This window comes from Drosophila virilis, chromosome 4, assembly GCF_030788295.1.
Source record: "Drosophila virilis strain 15010-1051.87 chromosome 4, Dvir_AGI_RSII-ME, whole genome shotgun sequence".
NCBI lineage: Eukaryota > Metazoa > Arthropoda > Insecta > Diptera > Drosophilidae > Drosophila > Drosophila virilis.
Window position 1 is genome coordinate 11,239,542 of NC_091546.1, and position 20,372 is coordinate 11,259,913.

General features: G+C 39.2%; 1 protein-coding gene across 3 annotated transcripts in view; it reads left to right on the top strand.

Moving 5' to 3' along the window:
* Positions 1-6,875: 6,875 nt before the first annotated feature.
* spir (spire type actin nucleation factor) overlaps positions 6,876-20,372 on the top strand; it is a 62,605-nt gene continuing 49,108 nt past the window's right edge. For 2 of the 3 annotated variants that reach the window (XM_002052108.4, XM_015173269.3), the window contains exon 1: positions 6,877-8,443. In XM_002052108.4, coding sequence (XP_002052144.2) covers positions 7,729-8,443 — 715 coding nt within the window. In that variant the 5' untranslated portion in view covers positions 6,877-7,728. Of the gene's footprint in view, positions 8,444-20,372 lie in introns of all 3 variants that reach the window. The other variant, XM_070209084.1, reaches the window with a different exon arrangement.

Below are 20,372 nucleotides of genomic sequence, written 5' to 3' on the forward strand. Positions count from 1 at the left end.
TGTGTAGCGAGCACTTTCCTAGTTATTTTCCATGTCGCCTGCCACAAATCAAAAACGAAAAGAAAAATAAAATATCCCCAAAACGAGAAAAAAAAAATACATATATATATGTATATAAATAATAAAAAAGAGGCATCCAAAAGCAAAGTGCCAACTTTCATTAAAAGTATTTTTCGCTCATTGCCAATGCGAGTTGAATTCAATTGTGTTTGCTTTTTGGGGTTTGTTAGCCTTAGAGCCAGCTGACTTTGACCAGATCCCAGCTCCAAGCTGAAAGCCGAAAGCCGCGTGGCGTCTTGTCGAATCCTCATGATCTACAACAACGTGACCTTCTTTGCCTTTGGCTGTTTGCAACACACGTTTGTTTGAAAACGTAAAAACCAAAGGAAAGTGAATTTCTTTTAAGCAAATCAACTTGCTGTGCCACGCCTCCCGCCTGCCGCCTGCCGCACGCCCCCAACGCCCGCAACGTTGGCAGCAAATGTTGCAACGGTTGCCACCTCAGCTAGACGCAGATACGCCGATTTTTCGGTGAAATTTCATGCGCCATTAAACTGGTTCTGTCTGGCTGCCCCTGCCCCTGCCCCTGCCCCTGCCCCTGCGACCGTGCCCCTCTCGTTGCAGCACTCCTTGAGTGCGTCTCGGTTGCAGCGTGTGAATGAGGCATAAAGGCAGCAGACCCTGCCCCTGGCCCGCCGATCAATGCCTGACTTGGCCATAAACATGCACAATTTTCATTTATGCCACAGTCTTTGCCACTTTTTCTCGGCAGGAAGCCGCAAGCCGCTGCTCGTGGGCGTCCCATGTGGCAGTCAGAAATGTGGCGAATGCTCTGCACTTGTTGCCGCACGTTGCGTCAGTTTAGTGTGTCAGAAGCAGGCAGCAAGAAGAAAGTTGCCCAGCTTCATGTCCCAACTCGCAGCACCCAGCTCTCGGGTCTTAGCCCGCAATTGATGATCCGGTTTATTTTCTGTTGGACAGGTTCGTTGTTCCTTTGGCGCGCATTTTACTTTCTGCGACGGCTGCTCAAATTGTTGTCCACTTTCGGTCGCAATTAATTATGCGACGCTGCGCACTGAAAATGAAAGTGCGCTGCACTGAAATTTCCAAAAAAAAAAAACACAAACAATCAAACCCCCATGCAACATGCCACACAAATCTGCCACCGCATTCAATACGAAGTTCTTGCGCGAACACTTGCCTTCGCCTGATTGTCTTGTTCCCATCATTAGCTACTCCGGATCCTCACTGGAACGCCAAGTGCGAACCCATTGTCGCAAAAGTCTTCATTATCATCAAACGCGATCGCCGTCCAACCAAGCCACAGCGCAGTCCTCTCTAGGCGTCTCATAAAGACATTTCTTTATGATATTACCAACAACCCGACCAGATCTGGCCAGAACCGAGCTGTTCCCCTAACCACACTTAGTTTATGACTAAATTCGCTGGCAACCGCAGTTGTTTTTGTTCTTCTCGCTGATTTGTTGCCTCATTCGAAAGGTTCCTCGAGCTGGAGGAGGACGAGGAAGACTTTGCCAAACAGATAAGCGCATATAATGGACTATTTAAAGGCTTGCATATTACCAAAGAATTAGCTTGGCTATGGACAGAGTTTTGGTAAGGGGATTGATTATTGGAATGGGTACAGAGAAACCGAACCTGCCCGAGCCTTTCATTAAGTTCTCCTCGACCGTTATTATTCCCAATTAATTGGTCTATATTGATTTATCTGATCATATTATGCGCAATTCGGATGTTTGGCAATAAAAATGAAACGACAATAAACAAAACCCACACACGCCAACAATATAATTCCGAGGGCGACGACAAGATCGTGTCAGCGGCCCATTTGATCTGAAATTGCGAGCTGCAAGGGAACTGGGTAGTGGGGCACAGGGAACTGGGAAGCCCAGTGAAAACAATGCAATATGAAAATTGTGGCATGTTGGCTTAACATCAAGCCCAGGGCAGGGGGAGGGGAGAGGGCGGTAGGTTCTTGATTTGCAGCGAGTTGAGCTTTGGAACGGGCAGCGGAATCGCCTCCGAGTTGCGTCGCCTCATAATCGTTTAGGACGAACTGCGGGAACTCTGGAGCGCGCGTCTTTGGGGCAAACTGGCAATTTGGAGAGTGGCACAGATATCCAGACACAAATTATATTAATGGTCTTTTGTTGTGCTCCACTGTGCTTGGCATTTTGTCTTTGCACGAATCACGTTTTAGAAATTGCATTGCACATAGCATGCCCCTTCCGCCAACGACACCCTTTGCTCAGCCCAGCATCGAATGATCCGCGTCGTCGACCCATAACCACAAATGTGCCCAACTCGAGTGGATTGGTGTGGCATGGAGTCAAGTAGAGTCACTTCACTGCCAGACTGTGACTGACTCGCTCGGTACTTAGTTTAAGTTAGTTCGTTTTTTTTTTTTTTTGCGCAAGTTCTCAAAGTTTTAGGCAAAAACCTAAGTGGCACTTACTTTTAATATGTTGCCATTGCCCTCCGCCCAAAATGGGTCTCAGCTACGTCCAACTCTCGAGATAGCCGAGCGTCGCGAAGGTGGAAAGGGGGGGCGATTGTACAAAACAAATCGCTGCCGAGTTACCTGAAATAATTACATGCACACAAATTAGAGCGCCGTGTCATGCAGCAGGAATCATTCTGCATTTCGATACCCTAAAAGTGGGTATTTAGGCTAGGTCATGCAGCGTGAAGGGCATATTTGAATAAAAGCTTTATCAGTTAAAAGAGATTAGAAATTAGAAACTCTGTATAAGACTTCCAAATATTCTATTTTATTTGGTAATATATCAAAGAAAGATATAAGATATATATATACCAGGAATAAAATCTGAAAATATTCTATGAACAGAGAAGGATTTAATTCTAGGTTGCTGACGAGGCTAGCCCCAGTTGGCTTATTGAAAAGAGTGTATGGAAAGAGTATTTAGTTATCGGTGTGCTGCAGCTATAGAGCACTTGAACTACCTATTTTTGTTGCCATTCTCTGCTATCTGAAGCGCCGAGTCTTTCTGATTACGTTCTGCTTTCACTGGTCATGGCAAATCGTCGAAAGAGATCGTCTGCACAAAAGACCACTTGGAGTTCCTTCTCCATGCCCGTATCTATGTCTATGTCAAGTGTCTCTCTCTCTCTCTCTCTCTCTGTCTCTCTGTCTCTTGCTGTCTCTATCTGTGTCGCTGTCACGTTCAGTTGAGCAAGCCTCCTCCTTGATGAACGAATGACACGATATATTTAAGCCGCTCAAGAATGTGCGTATTGTAATTGTTGTTGGAGTTTCCGTAATGAAAATAGAAAAAAAATTACAATCAAATTCAGATATGACATTCTTTTTGCTGTTCGTCTATTTTTGTTTTGTGAATGCGTTTTGGCGTCTGGGTTCAATGTGCGCCAAGTGGGCTGACTATGACTTTAGGTCTTTGAGGGTGGTCTCAATTGGACCTGGGACACCTACTATTCCACAAAAGTGGAGTAAGCTCTGATTAGAGTGATGAATTAAATTTTTGTCATCTGCCAGCTGGCTGTTGGTCTGTCAGGAGTCTCGGCTAGGCAAATTAGTTACATATTTGTTCCATAATTAAGAATTATTTTAAACTTTCTCATGCTACGCCAAACGTTCATTAAGTCTGTGTGTGTAAAATAAAAAAAAAATGATTCTCACAATCAAAATAATAATAATACGAAATGAAGATAGGAAAAAATTGATTACCAGATTAAGTACAAGAACACGTACAATAATCATAACTTTGCTAACCCTTTTTTTCACACCTCTCTGCTGCACACACACACACACTGACACACACGCATCCATTTAAAGTGCCGAGATCTTAAACTCTTAATAGCATCACGTTTTTAGACCAAGTTGGGCCTACAACATGCCCGCAGAATTATTACACAATTGTATTTGTATGCAACAATGCGCGAAGATCTGAAAGACACACACGCAACAACAACGCTCTCGACTGGGAGCTACCCTGTACTCAGTTTCGAGATGATCCTCTATATGCATATGCATATACCCTCTCTTAATCATACGCATTGGTCGCAGGGTACAATAAGCAACAAAGGAAGAGCTGTAAAAGAAATAATGCACATTGGCTGCAATGATTTCCACACGTGAGCTGAGCAACCGACTCACTGAACGACGGAATGTCTGCTGGGAGCGCAACAACAATAACAGCAAAGAGAAGCAGTGTAGAGAAGTTGACATGCTCTTCCTGAGCTGCTTGCCGAAAAGGCATAATAAAACTTAACGAAACTTTGATTTTTAATAGTTAGAGCCATATATCAATATGGTTGCCCAACTGTTAATTACAGCTGAACTTAACGAAAGCGAAGGCACTGTTGAGCTCAGCAGAGGACGACAATAATTTGTATGCCGCATCTATTAGTTTATGTGCAACTTTGTCTGTCTGCTGGCAGACAGACGTTTGCGGCTTTTGTGCAATTTTCGTTGCAAGTGTCAGGCGCAACGAAGCGTTGCATCTTCGCCAGCCATGCTGTACGCAATTCGCTGTCTCCGACCAAATTTGGCCAATGCATGGCTCGGCTTACATTTGACACAGTAACGGCCCAAAGATTTGCCAACTCCAATTGGAGCTCATTTTGTTGTAGAACAAAACAAAATGCTTGCATTTAGCTGCAGTCCAAAAACGGATGCACACTTCCGGTGCGTCGACGTTGCATGACAACAATACATGCATATGCATACAGATACACACACACACACACACACAGACACACACACACAGACCACGCCTCCAATTGACCGAGCAAAATCGAAAAGGCCAACAGCGAAACGGCGACCGGGCCAACTGCCGCCACCCGCGCGACAAATGTAATTGACCAAAAATGCAACGCTTGGCTGAGCTCTAGAACACAACAAATGGCAATTCCAGAAGAGTTAAAGAGTTGACTTCATCAAATAGACGACTTTTGAATACCCTTACAAATGCGCAAATTTCATGGGTTCACACTGGCAGAAATACCTATCAAATCAATCAGACTTGATCTTTTTATTTTCTAAACTAAAAGAGTTGCTTTAAAAAAAATTAAGAACTAACTTTGAAATATGAAAATACTTTGACAAACCGAGCTAAGCTGTGACTAGCAGATAGTTTCATAGTTAAGTTTAAATATATTCTCAGCATAGTTTAAATATCTGATATATTATTAACACGGCTTAAATCAATTGTATTGAGCTGTTGACCAACTTGATCATCGTTCGCATATACCCTGCCTGGCTGCAGTTGCCCTACACACCCATTCATAGTTCGGCTCATTTATTTGGTTTGTTTTTTTTTTTTTTACTATGGCTGGTTGAAGTTTACGAGTATGTGCAACATGATTCATCCAAGTCAAGTTCCCAGTTCGACTCACAGTTAGCCAAGAACAAAGCCGTCTATTTGCCACGATTGTGGGTTGAAGTTGAAGTCGGCGGCAGTTGAACTCGCCTTTAATTGATAGCTAACTATTTTTGGTTCGATTTGGCAATAATCGTTAATTAATTCATTAGCAGTTGGCGCAATAAAGCGGGCGACTTATCGAGATGTAACAATTACCAGATGTCGCAGAGCCGCAGCTGATGTCATGTCTAGTTGAGGACACACACTTTTTATGGCCAATCCGCCGGCTGATTACGTGGGCAGGCAGCTGGACCGGACGGACGGACTGGCACTGGCAACTGCAAGCTGCAGTTGTGGCCAATTAATAAACAAAAATGCGTATGGCTACAATTTTATTAATGCCAAAAATTAATGAAGAAAACAGTCGTTAAAAGTTGCCGAGCCGAGAGATGCTGTAATAATATTGTATGCAAATCTTTCGGCTACCGCAACGACAGCATATAAAATTTCAATTTACGGCTCATATATCATAACTTGGTCAGCGGGCGGGTGTAGTACTTATGGCTTATTAAATCGTAAAACTGCAAAGTGTCAGATCTTCAGATCCTCTGCATGCAGCTGGCGGGAGGACCTTGGGCCAAAGCCAGGTGAAATTTAATTGAAGTCTACAACAACAATAGACTTATGCAATGGGTCTAATACGAAGATTATTCTAATTAGAGGCGCGTTGTATGTGAGCATAAAACAAATTGCAAATAATACTTTAAGTACGTTTTTATTGGGATTAGGTTTTAAACTTTAAGAATCGCAGAACCCAATTAGTACAGCTGTAATTAGCTCATTAGACAATTTCCGGACAGCGTCCAACATTTAATGTTGACCAAGTTTATGATCCCCGCGTTTAGAGGTGTTGGCGCAATTCAACACGACTTGACCTTAACATAATTGCTTCAAATTGCCATAAAGCGCACCTGAAGTTCACCTGGTAGGCATGTGAAATTTGTGTTTATATGTTGCTTGGCTTTGCAAAAAGGAAAAATAAGACACATATTCCAATAAGAAGACTCATACATACGCTTATCAGCCGCTGCAAACACAACGAAAAACCGGAATCAAAATAAAAACGCAAAGAGTGCAAAATGTGAATGAGAGAGCAGCGTAGAGTGGCCGCTTAGCAGAACAGATAAGTTGCTCTCTCACTGTTATGTTAAAAGACCGCAAGAGTTCGGCTGTTAACTTAACAGGGCTTGCTGCACGCCAAATAGCTAAAACAGCTATGCCCGCTTTAAATTCATTTGACAAGGCTCTTGGCCAAAGTTAGTTTTAATAATTGCTATTATTAGCAATGTGAGCTCTAAATTTACTAACTTACTGTTAATATTCACTTACATACACTGATAACTAACAGAAAACAGCTAGACTCGGCGGGAAAATAACATAACTGTCAGCACTAGCGTTAAGCCGACTCATGTTATGTTTGCAGAAGTCAGTTTGTTGCACAGCTAACAGCTGTTATTTTGTGTTTAGCTTTCGTGACGATCGGACGTGTGTGCGCGCTTTTCGCAAAAACACGAAACTGAAAAATTCGTAACAGCAGAATTGAATAAAAGCGTATGATAAAGTGTGTTTAGCTATCTAAGCGTAAATGCAGTTAACATTTTGACATCAAGGCAAGCTGAACGGAGCAATAACAACTATATCAAAATAAAAACAAAAAAGAATAAATTAATTTGATTTGTGTTCTAATCAAAGCGCGCGCGTGATTTTGTTTAGCACAGGGCAAAGAGTAAAACGAAACTCTCCCCTCGCGTTCTGCCCGCTTCGCCTAGAACCGACCGCACAGCTAGTGTTAAATGCAGCGGCAAAGGCGCTCAGCCGAGGATAGAAGAAGAATAAAAAAAGAAAAAAAGGAAGAGGAAGAGCGCGCAATCCAGTAGCAAATAACGGCAAAAGCGACAAGTGCACAAAACGTGACGACCGAAAAATACAAAAAAGAAAAGCAAAAAAAAAAAAATTACAAAAAAGAAGCAACGCAAATAAATATTCGCTCTTTTGTGTGTTCTGTTTGTTCTACAATTATTTTGTGCTAGATGTTTTGTGTTTCATGTTAGAATTAAGAGCAAATAAATGTGTAAATGTGTGTGTATGCTTCAATAAATAACCGACTACAACAATAACAACAAAAGTACCAGTAACAACAGCAACAACAAATCGTTAAAATTTCAAGTTGAATTACAATAAATTATCAATTATTTTATATGTTGAGACGCACGGCTGCAGTTTTTTGGTTTGTTGCCTAAAACAATACCAACAAATACATTAACAACAACAACAACAACAACAACAACCACCACCAGCAGCAACAATGACGGAACTCCAATTGGACAACAGCCTGACAGGCGACGTCGCAGACGCTGACGCCACTGTCGTCAAGGCCATAACAACAGCAACAGCTACAACAAAAACAACAACTACAACAACAACCACAACCACAGCAGCAACAACAACGCCGAAGGCCACGGTCAAGCGTCGACAGTTTGTCGAAGGGGAGGCCGAGGATGGTTTTCTCTCCACATCGCCGGACAGCGCAAATGGGGATGCGCACGCACACGCACACACGCGCACGCACCACTCACACACACACACGCAGCCACGGGAGCTGCAGCAGTGCAGCGGCGGCAACGTCAACGCCGAGCCGCTTGCTGCCCGCCAGCTGCTGCTGCAGGCGTTCCATCAGTGCAATTGCGCGGAACAGTGCGTCTCCCTGAACAACATACTGGACTGCTTCAAGGCGCCCGTGTCCGAGGATCAGGCCTGGGCGCTTATCTATCAGTTCACATCGCTCTACCTTAAGGTGGCCGCCCAGGCGCTGCACTGCAGCAGCGACGACTACGAGGCGCAGCTGCCCACACGCTTCGAGCTGCATCTGCATCGCGACGGCAGCGTCCATTTCTCCGGCAAGGAGCGGCAGCCGCAGCTACAACTAAATACGGATCAGCAGCAGCCGATGTCGCCGGCATCGCTGCCGCACGACGACAGCGCCAGCAGCAGCGGCGACAGCAGCGTTGTCATTGGCCGAGGTGAGTTCAAGAATAATTATCATATAGTACATTTGAATATATATATATATATATATATATATGTATGAGTAATCTGGATCCACTTGAGTCTCGCTGAATATCAGCATTTGTTTTGATTTGTTTGCAAAGGGTATTTAATCTTCGGCACATCGATTATAGTTGGGCTTTTCTTTATAGTTAATTCAATTAAATTTAAAAATTGTAGATTTTTATATAGAATAGAATAGATATAACTGTTCTTCTTGACTGATTGGTAAAATAAGTTCCACCCGCCAGTGTGGAAAATTCACGGAAAACCTTTTGTTTTGAATATTCGCCCTTCTTCCTTCCCCTTGGCTAAAATTTGCAGATAACGTAGCCCGGGCAAAGCTGGGTAATGCCCTCTAGTATGTTACATATGCATTTGCCTCTGTTCGAAATTGATTTGTTAACGCGTTCAGAGAATCGTGAAACAAAATTAATAATTTTGTTAGCAAATCACATTTTGGACATATACTGAAATTCCAGAACCGGAACTAGTAAGACTTCGCTTAAGATTGTCTTAAAAATAGATACAGCTATGCGAGTAATTTAATTAACTAAAAAATAAAATATTAAATAAATAAATAATAATAAATAAATCAAATATAGAAGGAAATCGAATATTTACAAGTATTTATTAACAATTAGAAATAAAGAAAAATGAAGCAAAATAATTTGCAATTAATATTTTAATTTATTCAAACTCCAAATTCTTTGATTAGCAAAAGTTTGTCCGACCATTTATTGTTTTTTTTTTTTTTTTGTAATGCGGAAACATTTAAGAGCACAATTACAACATAATTTCAATAAAAATCAGCTCATATTAAGTTCACAACTTCCTTTTGTTGTGGCCCAAAGTCAAGTTAATTGATTTTGCAGTCAGGGCTCCAATTAGCCCTGTAAACTGGCTTTGGATATTGGCCGTATAAAGTAATGTGCAGCTGTTTTTGGTCTGTGAGGAAACTCAGGCTAGTCGAATGCAGTTAATACCAAATATGAAGCTGCCACTTCTGGTTGCAACAAGCGATAACTCGCTGCAGATGCCACCCAAGAGGAGAACATACCGAAAAGAATGTCAGATCGAACGGGAAGATCTTTACCTCTAGACACACACACACACACTTTCCAATTAACGCTGCTTATCTAAAAGCCCATAGATTACGGCAACCTGTATTTTGACAGCACAGCCAATGATTAAACAATTAGCAGTTGTGGATGCCACATCGAGACAATCGCAGAGCCAGACACGTTCTGAGCCAAGCAACAAAATAAAGCCACAAAACCAACAAAAAATATCTCAACATCTTGGCTATTGAGCGACCCTCATCAATTACAAAAGCAACAGAAGAAACACACAGATGAAAGAAAGTGAAAAATAGAGTTGATAGGCAACTAGATGGGTTATACGCTAGTACACTGAAAAAAATTAAATTCAATTTCTTTCGAGAATACTTGATTTAAGTACAATATTCTTTTTAAAATCCAGCATTAAGATTCTTAAAAAAAAAACTATTACAATATAAACAAATTAAATGAAAAAATTCCCTTCAATCAATTCAAATTAAATAATATATATAAAACATATATTAATTGAATTTAAATATTGCTCAAATCAAGATTAATTTTTTAAAATTTCTACAAAATTGTAGTTTTTACTTTTTTTACATTTTTCTTCAATCAATTCAAATTAAATAATATATATAAAACATATATTCATTGAATATAAATATTGCTCAAATCAAGATTAATTTTTCTAAATTTCTACAAAATTGTAGTTTTTACTTTTTTTAAAATTTTTCTTTCTGTGTGCATATGGCAGATGGTATATGGTATGCCAAGGGGTCTGCCTCTCTTATGGGAGTCGCAGTTTACACTTTCCCAAGACACGAGACAACAAGACACACGCAATCAGAGAAAAACCTCAATCAAAGCTGCTTTGGTGCATAATTTAAAGCGCAGGTCATCAGAGTTGTTGTGTGGGTTGTTTGTTTGGAAAGTGGACGATGGCGATGGCCAATGCCAAGATGAATTGCTTGGCTTGGCTTGGGTTTGGGTTGGCTGTGGCACACGGAAACGCACATCATCGGGAACTGTCCGAGAAAGAAAGAAGTTAACTGTCGCTTATTAAGTGAAAATGAAAGCGTTTGCCGAAAAACCACTCGACAAGAGACCCTCTCGACCGAACTCAACCGGTTTTCCGGCCCCTTAAAAACAGCTAAAAACTAGCAACTAGCCAGCCGGCTCACAAGCTAAACAACTCATTTTCATAGTCCAAAACTTGGATCTACAGCGGTTCTTCTTCGTTTACCTCTAACATCTAGTAGTTGAAACTACGGAAAAAAAAACAAATGTTTTAATTGTTTGTTCTGATAAGTTCTTGAATTTACCAAAGAACGCACCAAACCGATTAGTTTTGTTTAATTTTATAACTTCTCTAAAATTAGGTAAGAAGCACTTCCACATGCTATTCATTGCGATTACACTTAAAATTCAGTTAACTTTCAGCAGATTAAGCTGCTGTCTGATTCCAAAGAACAGACAGTTTATCGCTAATTTAGTTGTTCTTCGGTTCATTCATCTACTTATCAGCGCTTGAGTTTTTTGTTGTCTTAGCCTTGTCTTAGCTTTCTTCGGGGCAAACAGCAAACACCTTGTAACACTTTAATTGCCGCTAATTTAGCGGACAGCACCAACGAACAGAAGACGACGGCAGAGAGAAGGTAGATAGATAGATACGAAAAGTGTTGCCTCAGGTTTGACTTGATCTTGATCCATGTCGGATCCGTCAATTAGCTGGCAACTATGCTCAGCACCCTCTAATGTTTCGTTATGTTTTTCGTATGGAATGTGAAAATCAACATTTAAAACCGGGCTGAGCAGGTTGAGCGCCCCCTTTGAACTTGCCGCCCTGACGGTCAGAAATGGGTGTAAAAATGTGTGAAAAATGTTTTTAGTTGTGGTTTGTGGCAAATCGAACGTTGCTTCTATCAAATGCTGACAACCGCGTCGCCGGGCACCGCGAATCATTGATTGTGCTTGTTGAACTCCCACCCCAGCCAGAACCTGTCGTCGTCTGCATATAATAACAATCAAGCACTCACCTGTGTCCAAGTGCAGTCAAGCCAAGTCAATGCAAACGACGTCGACGGCGCCGTCAAGTCGCCGCGCTCGCTGGCGCCTCGATTAGGCGCGCAGCATTTGCTAGCCAACTGACTGGCAAATGGCAACAGGCGGCAATCATTTTGGCGCTCGATTCTGTCAACACACAAACTCGCCATTACGTTTTTCGCCAGGCGCTCAGCAAATTCAGCAATGCGCTCCAGCCTTGCCTAGTGAAAGTTTATTAAAGGGCGATTCCCCAAACCCACCCAATTCCAGCCCCAACAGCCGCCTACAATTTGTCTGAAGGTCACGGCACATGCGCTCTTATGTGCAACCCCCTGTTAAATTGTTGTCGTAGGTTCCCTGCCTCCCTCTCTCGCTCTCCCTCGCTCTCGCTCTCTTCTCATCAGCTGTTGATTGCTTTCGTTCAGTTTCCGCCAAGGCATCATTTTTAATGCAGCTCTTCCGTTTACAGCACGAGAAAACGTACTTTAAATCAAGAGTGCTTTAGTTGAGAGTGCTCTACTTGGCAGATACCCTATATTCGGACGGGAACTGGGGAACTTATTATTGATGTATACCTTTTTATATTTCATGCTTCGTATTCCTACAATCTACTGACTCCGTACAAACTATGGCTATGCTTATAAGGTCTTACGATTTCATAAATTCTTAGCACGAAATTCTCATGGCTATATCTCATGGCACTCAACGATTTCTTCTTTACCTTATGCCTTCATGCTTATTTCTTATAGTAGCAGGGCATAAATATTTAGAAATAAAGGAAAACCAAAAATTCAGCATTCTAACAATTTGTAGCCATTAGACAGAGTTTCACCCAACAATGAAAAAAGTATTGACAATAGCAGAAGAAAGCAGGTTACTTTTGGCCTTCTGCTTTGGTCCAATAAAAAAACCCCTTACTCATTATTTTGGGCTTGTAGCCTTTAAGCTAGAAAAATTACAGCCGTCAACAGATCTGTAAATTGTGTGAAGAAAAAGAAATAAGATGGAAAATTACGTACATCGACTGCTCGAACACACTGTATTGGATGGGGTCCAGACGATGGGTCTAATGGGTGATGATATTTTATTTTCATGTCTATGACTTTCTTGTTTTCTCTAAAAACAAAAAAAAAAAAAAAAAACATCAAACAAAAACAGAAATATGTTGCATTGCCAGCTGGTCGCTTAACTGGTTTAATGTTTAAATAATTACACTAAAAATTACAACAAACATCAACTAGAAGACATCAACAATAATTATAACGAAACTATGCCACAAATTGTTGTAGTTTTTTTTCATAGGCTTGCTTACAGCATTGCGACTAATTTAGCTAGTTGTTAAGTTCAAAAAGCACAAACTGGAGCTAAAATGTGCTCAAACATGCATTGAAAATCCCATTCATTTGAAGTTTAATAGGCTTAGATTATTCCAAACTTGGTTTTTCTACGAGAAGACCCTAAATCATTGTGGATGTGCTAATTGAGGAAATGTGAATATCTTGTTTTTGGTCGAGAGCCAAAAGAGAAAACCAAGTTGAATTCTACGAAAGTCAACATGGAGAACATTTCAATGTGAATAAAAAGTGCTGCATTTTTAATCTAACTGTACATAATATCAAAAAAAAATATTGAAAATTTAAAAACTTAACGATTTGCGATAGTAAAAATGAAATATAGCAGAGCTGTTAGCTTTTTAGCTTTATCTTTGACTCAGCTTAAGGTACAAACCAGCACCCTGCCTTGAGATCTCTAATGTCTTAGCTTTAAACCGTATATTGTAAGCTTATGATGGAATGTCGTACATATTTTAAAAAAGAATTTCGTATCTCACGCCATACTATTTTGGAAGTTATCTGCGGTTCTTGTGTTTCAGTTCGTTTGATTCTTGTTTCACTTTATGTGAGTATGAAATAAATTAGTTTTCTGCTCTCGAATTCATGCAGTACTATATTATATATATGAAATACGTGTTCATATTTGATCAGGTTTCTGAATAGTTTTCGAATTTCTATGCCCATTCCCAATCGGAAACATTTCCCAACCTTATGTGTCATATTTCGCAACTGTTGTAATCTGTGCGCTGCTTACGTTTTCCGGGAACTTGGACACATGTAAACCGAAAATATATGAGCCACAGATCAGATTAGTTGGCCATGCGATCAAAGGCAGGTCATTTGGCAGCACAACAAAACCCACATTATATGCATTTATTATGAACTTGCTGTAATAATTTATATTGTCGTCGTGACTTGTCGCCGTGGACCTCACCTGAAGCATTTGCCACGTGATTTTCCATAGACCTAAAAATAAAACAAAAAAAAAAAAAAGAAAAAGAGGCACCACAAAACAAATTGTTGTCTTCTTTGTGGTTGCTGCTCTAGTTGGAAAACGGTCAAAAAATTAATATAATAATTTGGTGTTATTTTTTTCGGCTTTGTCGTCATAATGACATAAGCGCAACGCATGACGACCACTGAACCTGAACCAAATTTTACGTTCCATATGCTCCACTTATGTGAAAAAGACCGCAAGCCACAGACAGAGCAGGTCTTTTTATACCCATTAAAATTATACAACAGGGTGGTTACGGGCTCTTCGATCTTGTGAACTGGAAGACCTAGAGATTTTAATTTTAAAGTCAGCCCCATATGGCCCTAATATATTAAATTTCTTTGAAATTATCGATAACTTGCTCCGTTTCTACGAACTCAATAGATGTTGATATCGACAAAGATTATTACACCAAATAATGTTATTAATAATGATAATAATAATAATTATTATGATAATGGTAATGGTAATGATAGCTATAATAATAATATTAAAAAAAAAAACTTATATTACAAATGATAAAAATAATGATAATTATAATAACAATAATAATAATAATAATAATCATGATAATAACAATATTGATAATACCTATCAGGTAGGCGGCCAGAAATCTTAAGTCAACTCCTTAAACCGTCCAGGGTATCTCCCGTCGACTAGAGCACTCTATTTATATATAAAGTTTTTTTTTGTTAATTTATTTCTGGCGTCGCCAAACTTGTCCACCTGTGCAGAGTCTGTAAAAGCACCCAAACTGCATTTTGAAATTTTTTAACATTTTATTCATTTTATTTGTTTTTTTTTTTCTTTTGCTTTGGTAACAAACAAAATATTTTGCTGGAAAATGTGTGTGCAGTTTGTTATGTGATTTTGAAAGTGCGTCTACCACATAAATCATAAGATAATCTAAATATTGTTCACAACGGTATTTCTGAGCTCTATTATTCGATGACACTTGTTGCATGCGAGTGTGTGTGCGTGTGTTGAGTCTCCACGAATTGCTCTCGAGAGGCGGCTGAAGCGACCCTGAAAGCACCTATTTCTTAAGATGCCTCATTCACAGTCAAGGCTGCGCATTTTTACTACAAAATACGCTTTAATTTATAAATAAATTTTGATGAAATTATACACAATCGAAAAATGGCAAAGGCCATGCCAAGAAATGCGCCTTTCTTTCCAGCCGTACCCTATCTTATCGTCTCGAAAGTCTATAGGCTATGGGAATATATACTTTTTATATAGAAGCACTCGGTAAGTGTGTCGACTACATCAACAATAGGAACGTTTATGCACTTGAGAGTTTTGTATTGTACATAAGCAGTACGTGGTCCGTTTTATAGGTGTATAATACATTTTAAACTACATGGGACTTACCCATTAATATTTTTGTTAGTATTCTGACTAGGATTTTTATTAATATGCCTTTAATAATAAACGATACTATAAGTAATAGAAAAAAATATTGGCTTAATCAGCTTATGATATACGCAATATAATATAAACTCTTAACTCCAGTTTAAGTTTTCAGCTAAATTTTCAATTTCCAATCCATATTCGATCCCGAAGCAATCTTCAATCTTCGTTGATCTAATTTCTTCAGCAAGATTATCTGTTAAACTGTTATATCTCTTTTTTCTAGAGATTGCCTAGTTTGTTGCTCTATTTGTACATATATCTTGGCTTGTTATTATAATAATAACCATATTTAGCATATGCCTGCACATTATTTCGAAGTTTCCCAACAAATCCCACACAATCCCCACACACGCTCACACGCACACACACACACACACACACACACACACATGCCATTCACTAAATTGTGTGGCCCATTTTCAGTGTGACCACACTGTGGCGCAGACAATTCCCTGCTAACCCCAAAGCCTAAGCCAATCAACTTGTAATCAATGTGAATAACATTCCAAACCACAAAACCGCTGCCATTCTTCAGCCTTAGGCTCTATTGTGGATTGCATAATAATGTTTTTCGTTTTTTATTTTTCGAGAAACCAACAAAGGGCGTCTCCTGCCCGAGTTAAATGCTTGAAGTGTCACTTTTGCTTTCGTCTTTTGTAAAAAATCAAAAGACATAAATATTGATGGGCGGCCAATTCCCAAATTGAATTAGACAAATGGACAATACAAATTCGTAAATTTGTGAATTTGTTAAATATGCCAACTATGTAAATTTGCTAAAGAAATTAAAATATTTCATCCACAAACAGCAGCTGCGCATGCGCACAACCACGACAACAACAACAACAACAGGTTCGTCCGTGTTGTTGTTGGTGTTGTTTTTCACTCAAGACGCGCGCGTCGCTGTCTTTGAAAAATGTGAAAGATGAAAGCGTAAATGCTGATTAAAGATTGTTTCTGTATATAAATATGCATATACACACACACACACACACACACATCGAGATATAACTCGTATATTGTGCATATAAATTTATATTGTAATTTCAGCGCAAAGTGAAAGAGGCAGCAGCAGCCGCAGTCATTCAGTCAGCCAGTCGTTCAGTTGGTCGTTTAGTCAGTAAGTCAGCCACCTCTGATAACAGATACAATATGAATAGCACCCGTCGCCGCCCCCGACACGGCCGCTGTCTAATTTCACAGTCATCAAGGCAACGAGGCGTTGTCGTTGCCGTGGAAAGAAAGCGAGAGTTTCAGTTACAATAATTTTTGCATGGCGCCTGCGCAGCTAAACGATTTGCGGCTGCACCTGCCACGCCCCACTAGCCTTGTAATTGTGTCAAAATCATAAAGTCATGCTAAATTGTTCGCCACGAAGTTCAAATGCGCCAAGCAACTAGAATAATGTTAAGTGTGACTTGCATTAAGATTGTTCCGCTATCTAATGCTGTTATGTTATGTCTTACTGTCACTTAACAGTGCATCCGAATGTCTCTGTTAAGTGTAAATCAAGTAGTTGCGTGTTGATGAAAGCTGTTTAAGAGAATTCCCATGACAGTTATTGAAGTTAGAAGTAGATTCACATTGTTTTCTTTGCCGCTTAACTAATTTAACGGATTATTGAAAATGCTTCAAAGTGAACTAAAGACAGTAAATCTTGCAAGCCTTTAATCAAAATGCTTACAAATTCAAGAGAATGACTGTCTGGTAATTAATCCAACGAAAGAAAGTAAATCGTGCACGTCCTTTAACACAGTACCAGCAAGTTCTATATAATAGTTTCATTAATCCTGTAGTGCTTTTTTTGAGAGCCACTTAACAGCACCACAGTTAGCAGTTATATTAACAGTAATTAAGGAATATAGCAGAATGTTAGCAAAACGAGTGTTATTAACATGCTTACTGTTAAGTTACGCTTAGTTAGGTTAAAATATATTTACACTGTTTTATTACTTAAGCATGAAAAATCATTATATTGCAATTAATTCAATTTCAGTTTTTCAACAATTTTCCTTAACTTTTGTAATTCTATTAAATTTACACAACTGTTCGACTAATTATCTGAAATTAGTTTAATGATCATTCCAAATACCCCGCGCGCAATTAAGTTAATCACCAGACTATCTATCATTTCCTCATGATTAACAATGAAGCTAAACAACTGCAGCGAATCATTAAAGATTATTAATTAATTTATAATTGAAAGTAAACGCCGGCAGGCGGCTAATTGTAAATAAAGCAGCGCCTAAAGGTCACTCCCATATGGTTTTCGAGGGGCAACCCTCTCAACGCATTTGATTAATAAGCCTTTATTTTGGCGCTGTTGTAATGCAAATTGCAGTTAATTAGTTACCATTAAAACTAGCCTAGCAATTGCAACACTCAACGCTCAACTGAGTTAGGATAATTGTTATTATCAGAGCCTCCAGTGTTTATTTCTTGCTTTTGTTTATTACCCTTGGGGCTATATAAAAACAACAAAAAAAAAAAAAAACAAAAGATTATTATCTTTCAAAAGCCGTCACCAATTTAAAGAAAGAAAAAAACTGTAAAAAATATATGACCAAAATATGCATAGATTACGCGTATTGTGCGCGAGGATTATTTATCAATTGCTGGCCGGCAGCGTGGGTAAAAAGTTTAGTCATTAAATAAAATTAACTTTTTGCTGTGCTTAAGAAAATAATATATATACAAGAAATATATATATATATATAAATAAATAGCGAAGAAATGAAGTTGACTTGCACATGACTTTCATGACATTAGAAAGTAAATTGCCATGAGGCCACTTGGTCAAACAGCAGCAACTAAAACAAAAACATCAGACAAAAAGCCAACAACGTGCACAAAACTTTATTACGAAAATGAGCAAAAGGCAAAAAAAAAATATAAACAAAAACAACAAGAAAAAGCGTCAGATAAGCATGAAAATGTTTTATACTTTTCTATTGAACTCTGATGCGGGGGCGAGGTCGGGCGCCAAAGGGGCCACAATTGAAAGTCAACAGCAGACGCAAATGCTTTTTATTAACAACTTATTATTATAATAATTATTAATTGGATTTGGCAGGTGGCAGGTGGCGCGAGGAAAGTATTGCCCGTCTCGCCGATTCAGTCTCACAATTCACTCTGTGCTGCATTTTCCCATTGCCCATTTATGCAACCCACTCACCAAAGTGTCTTTCGCCTTGTCCACGCAGCCACTTTGGCGAGCTAATCTTATCACTCAGCTCGCTAATGTGTGCCGGTATTTCACCAAGTGTTCAAAGGCCAAAACTCTGGCAAAAAAAAACAATTAGAAATATGAAATGTTAATATCCATGACTTTTAGACACCCTGTAAGCGTAACTTGAGATACTTTTTAGTATAGGAAAGGCACTTTCACTCTATATTTATATATTGAACAGATACCTATTAGGAAAGAAGAACGTTTTTTTTTGAAAGATTGATAGATACATTCTAAGCTTATTGTTTACAAATCTAACAAGTCTCGAGTTCAAGGTAAAACACAGACAATGCCAGCTTTACGTTTTATATTGCTGCGAAAAGTTTCTGTTGCTGTAATAGAAATACACATTAACTTTACATTCTGTTATTATATACAGGGAACCTTTACAATGACAATATATTTTGTGTAAATAAAAAGTAAAGATAATGTCTGACCGATTCCTAAGTACTGTATGTATATGTAGGTGAGTGCGCCAATGTTGATCACCAATTAGAAATTAAACAATTGACGCATTTATGAGTCATAATCGATAAGAATTTTATGCCTAACGTATGCGCAAAAAACCTAAAAAAGTTTTAAAAAAATCAGAAGAACATCTCAGGAAATCACAAATTTGTTGATCTAATCTATAACAACAATTTGCTCTCTTTCCGCTAAGAAAAGGAAGCAAAGTGCAATTAGAAGATTATCTATTTGCCAACAAGAAATGTTTTCTAAAATTATAATATCTTTTATCTTAAAACTTGGGAACAACGTTTGTATAGTAGGATGCGTGCCAGACAACTCTTTAAAGTCTCAATTTGTGGCTCACTTCAAGGCTAATCCATTTAATCCATGCCAGAAGCTATGATAATCCCCAGACAAACGAACTGAACTCTTTCGGCGCGCTGATCCATCAGCAAATTCAACCAAGCGAAATCTACGATAATTGCGCGCATATCTCAAATAATTTCGGCAGCTTGCCATAATTTTTCACACATGTGCCTGACTAATCCGTTCAGCGTTATGAACTTTCAAATCCTAACGTCCAAAATTCCTCAAAACAATGCGTTGAGCACATGTTCCCAGGCCTGAGACCCAGGCGTAACGGCTGCCTCATAAATCACCCACTAATAAATTTCAATGTACGCAAATTTCGACAGCTGAGAATCGGCAAATGGCCAAACATCTTTCATTCATTTGAAATTCTTTGCTAAATGTCAATTAATTATTAAGTGGAACCAACAGACATCAAAAAAAAAAAAAAAAAAACACCATTTTTTTTCATTTAATTATAAAGTCGCGGCATGTTCCATGCATCCACGGAATTTTTATGTGCCCCAACTCGGGAGTCAGCTGCGGCTGCTGCTCTTCTTTTATCTTTATTATTTTTTTTTTGACCCTGCCTACCTTTATATACTATTGTGTTAACTCATTTCCTGCGAAAGTGATGGACAACGGACGGCATTATGATATCATGCTGAGCTCATCTTTTGTACCCAAAAAACTGCAAAGTGTTCTCCCTGCCGCCTGATCCCAACCCCAACCCCAGCCAGACCTGTAAGTTCAAAGTTGTATCCGCAACGGAACACAAAAAAAGGGCTTAGATCACACACACTGCTAAATTTAATGGCGTTAAATCACCAGATCCAAACAAGCATTACTTTATTTTACACACTTTTCCGGGGAGCAAACTAGTTTTTTCATTAAGAGATCAGTTTCTTAGTCGGAAACGTACGAATAATGAAAAACGGTTCATATTAGCTTTACATAGGGCTTGGGCAGTTTAGATACGATAGTACGTTCTTTGTATACACTGCATTCATTCAAAATAGGCTAAAG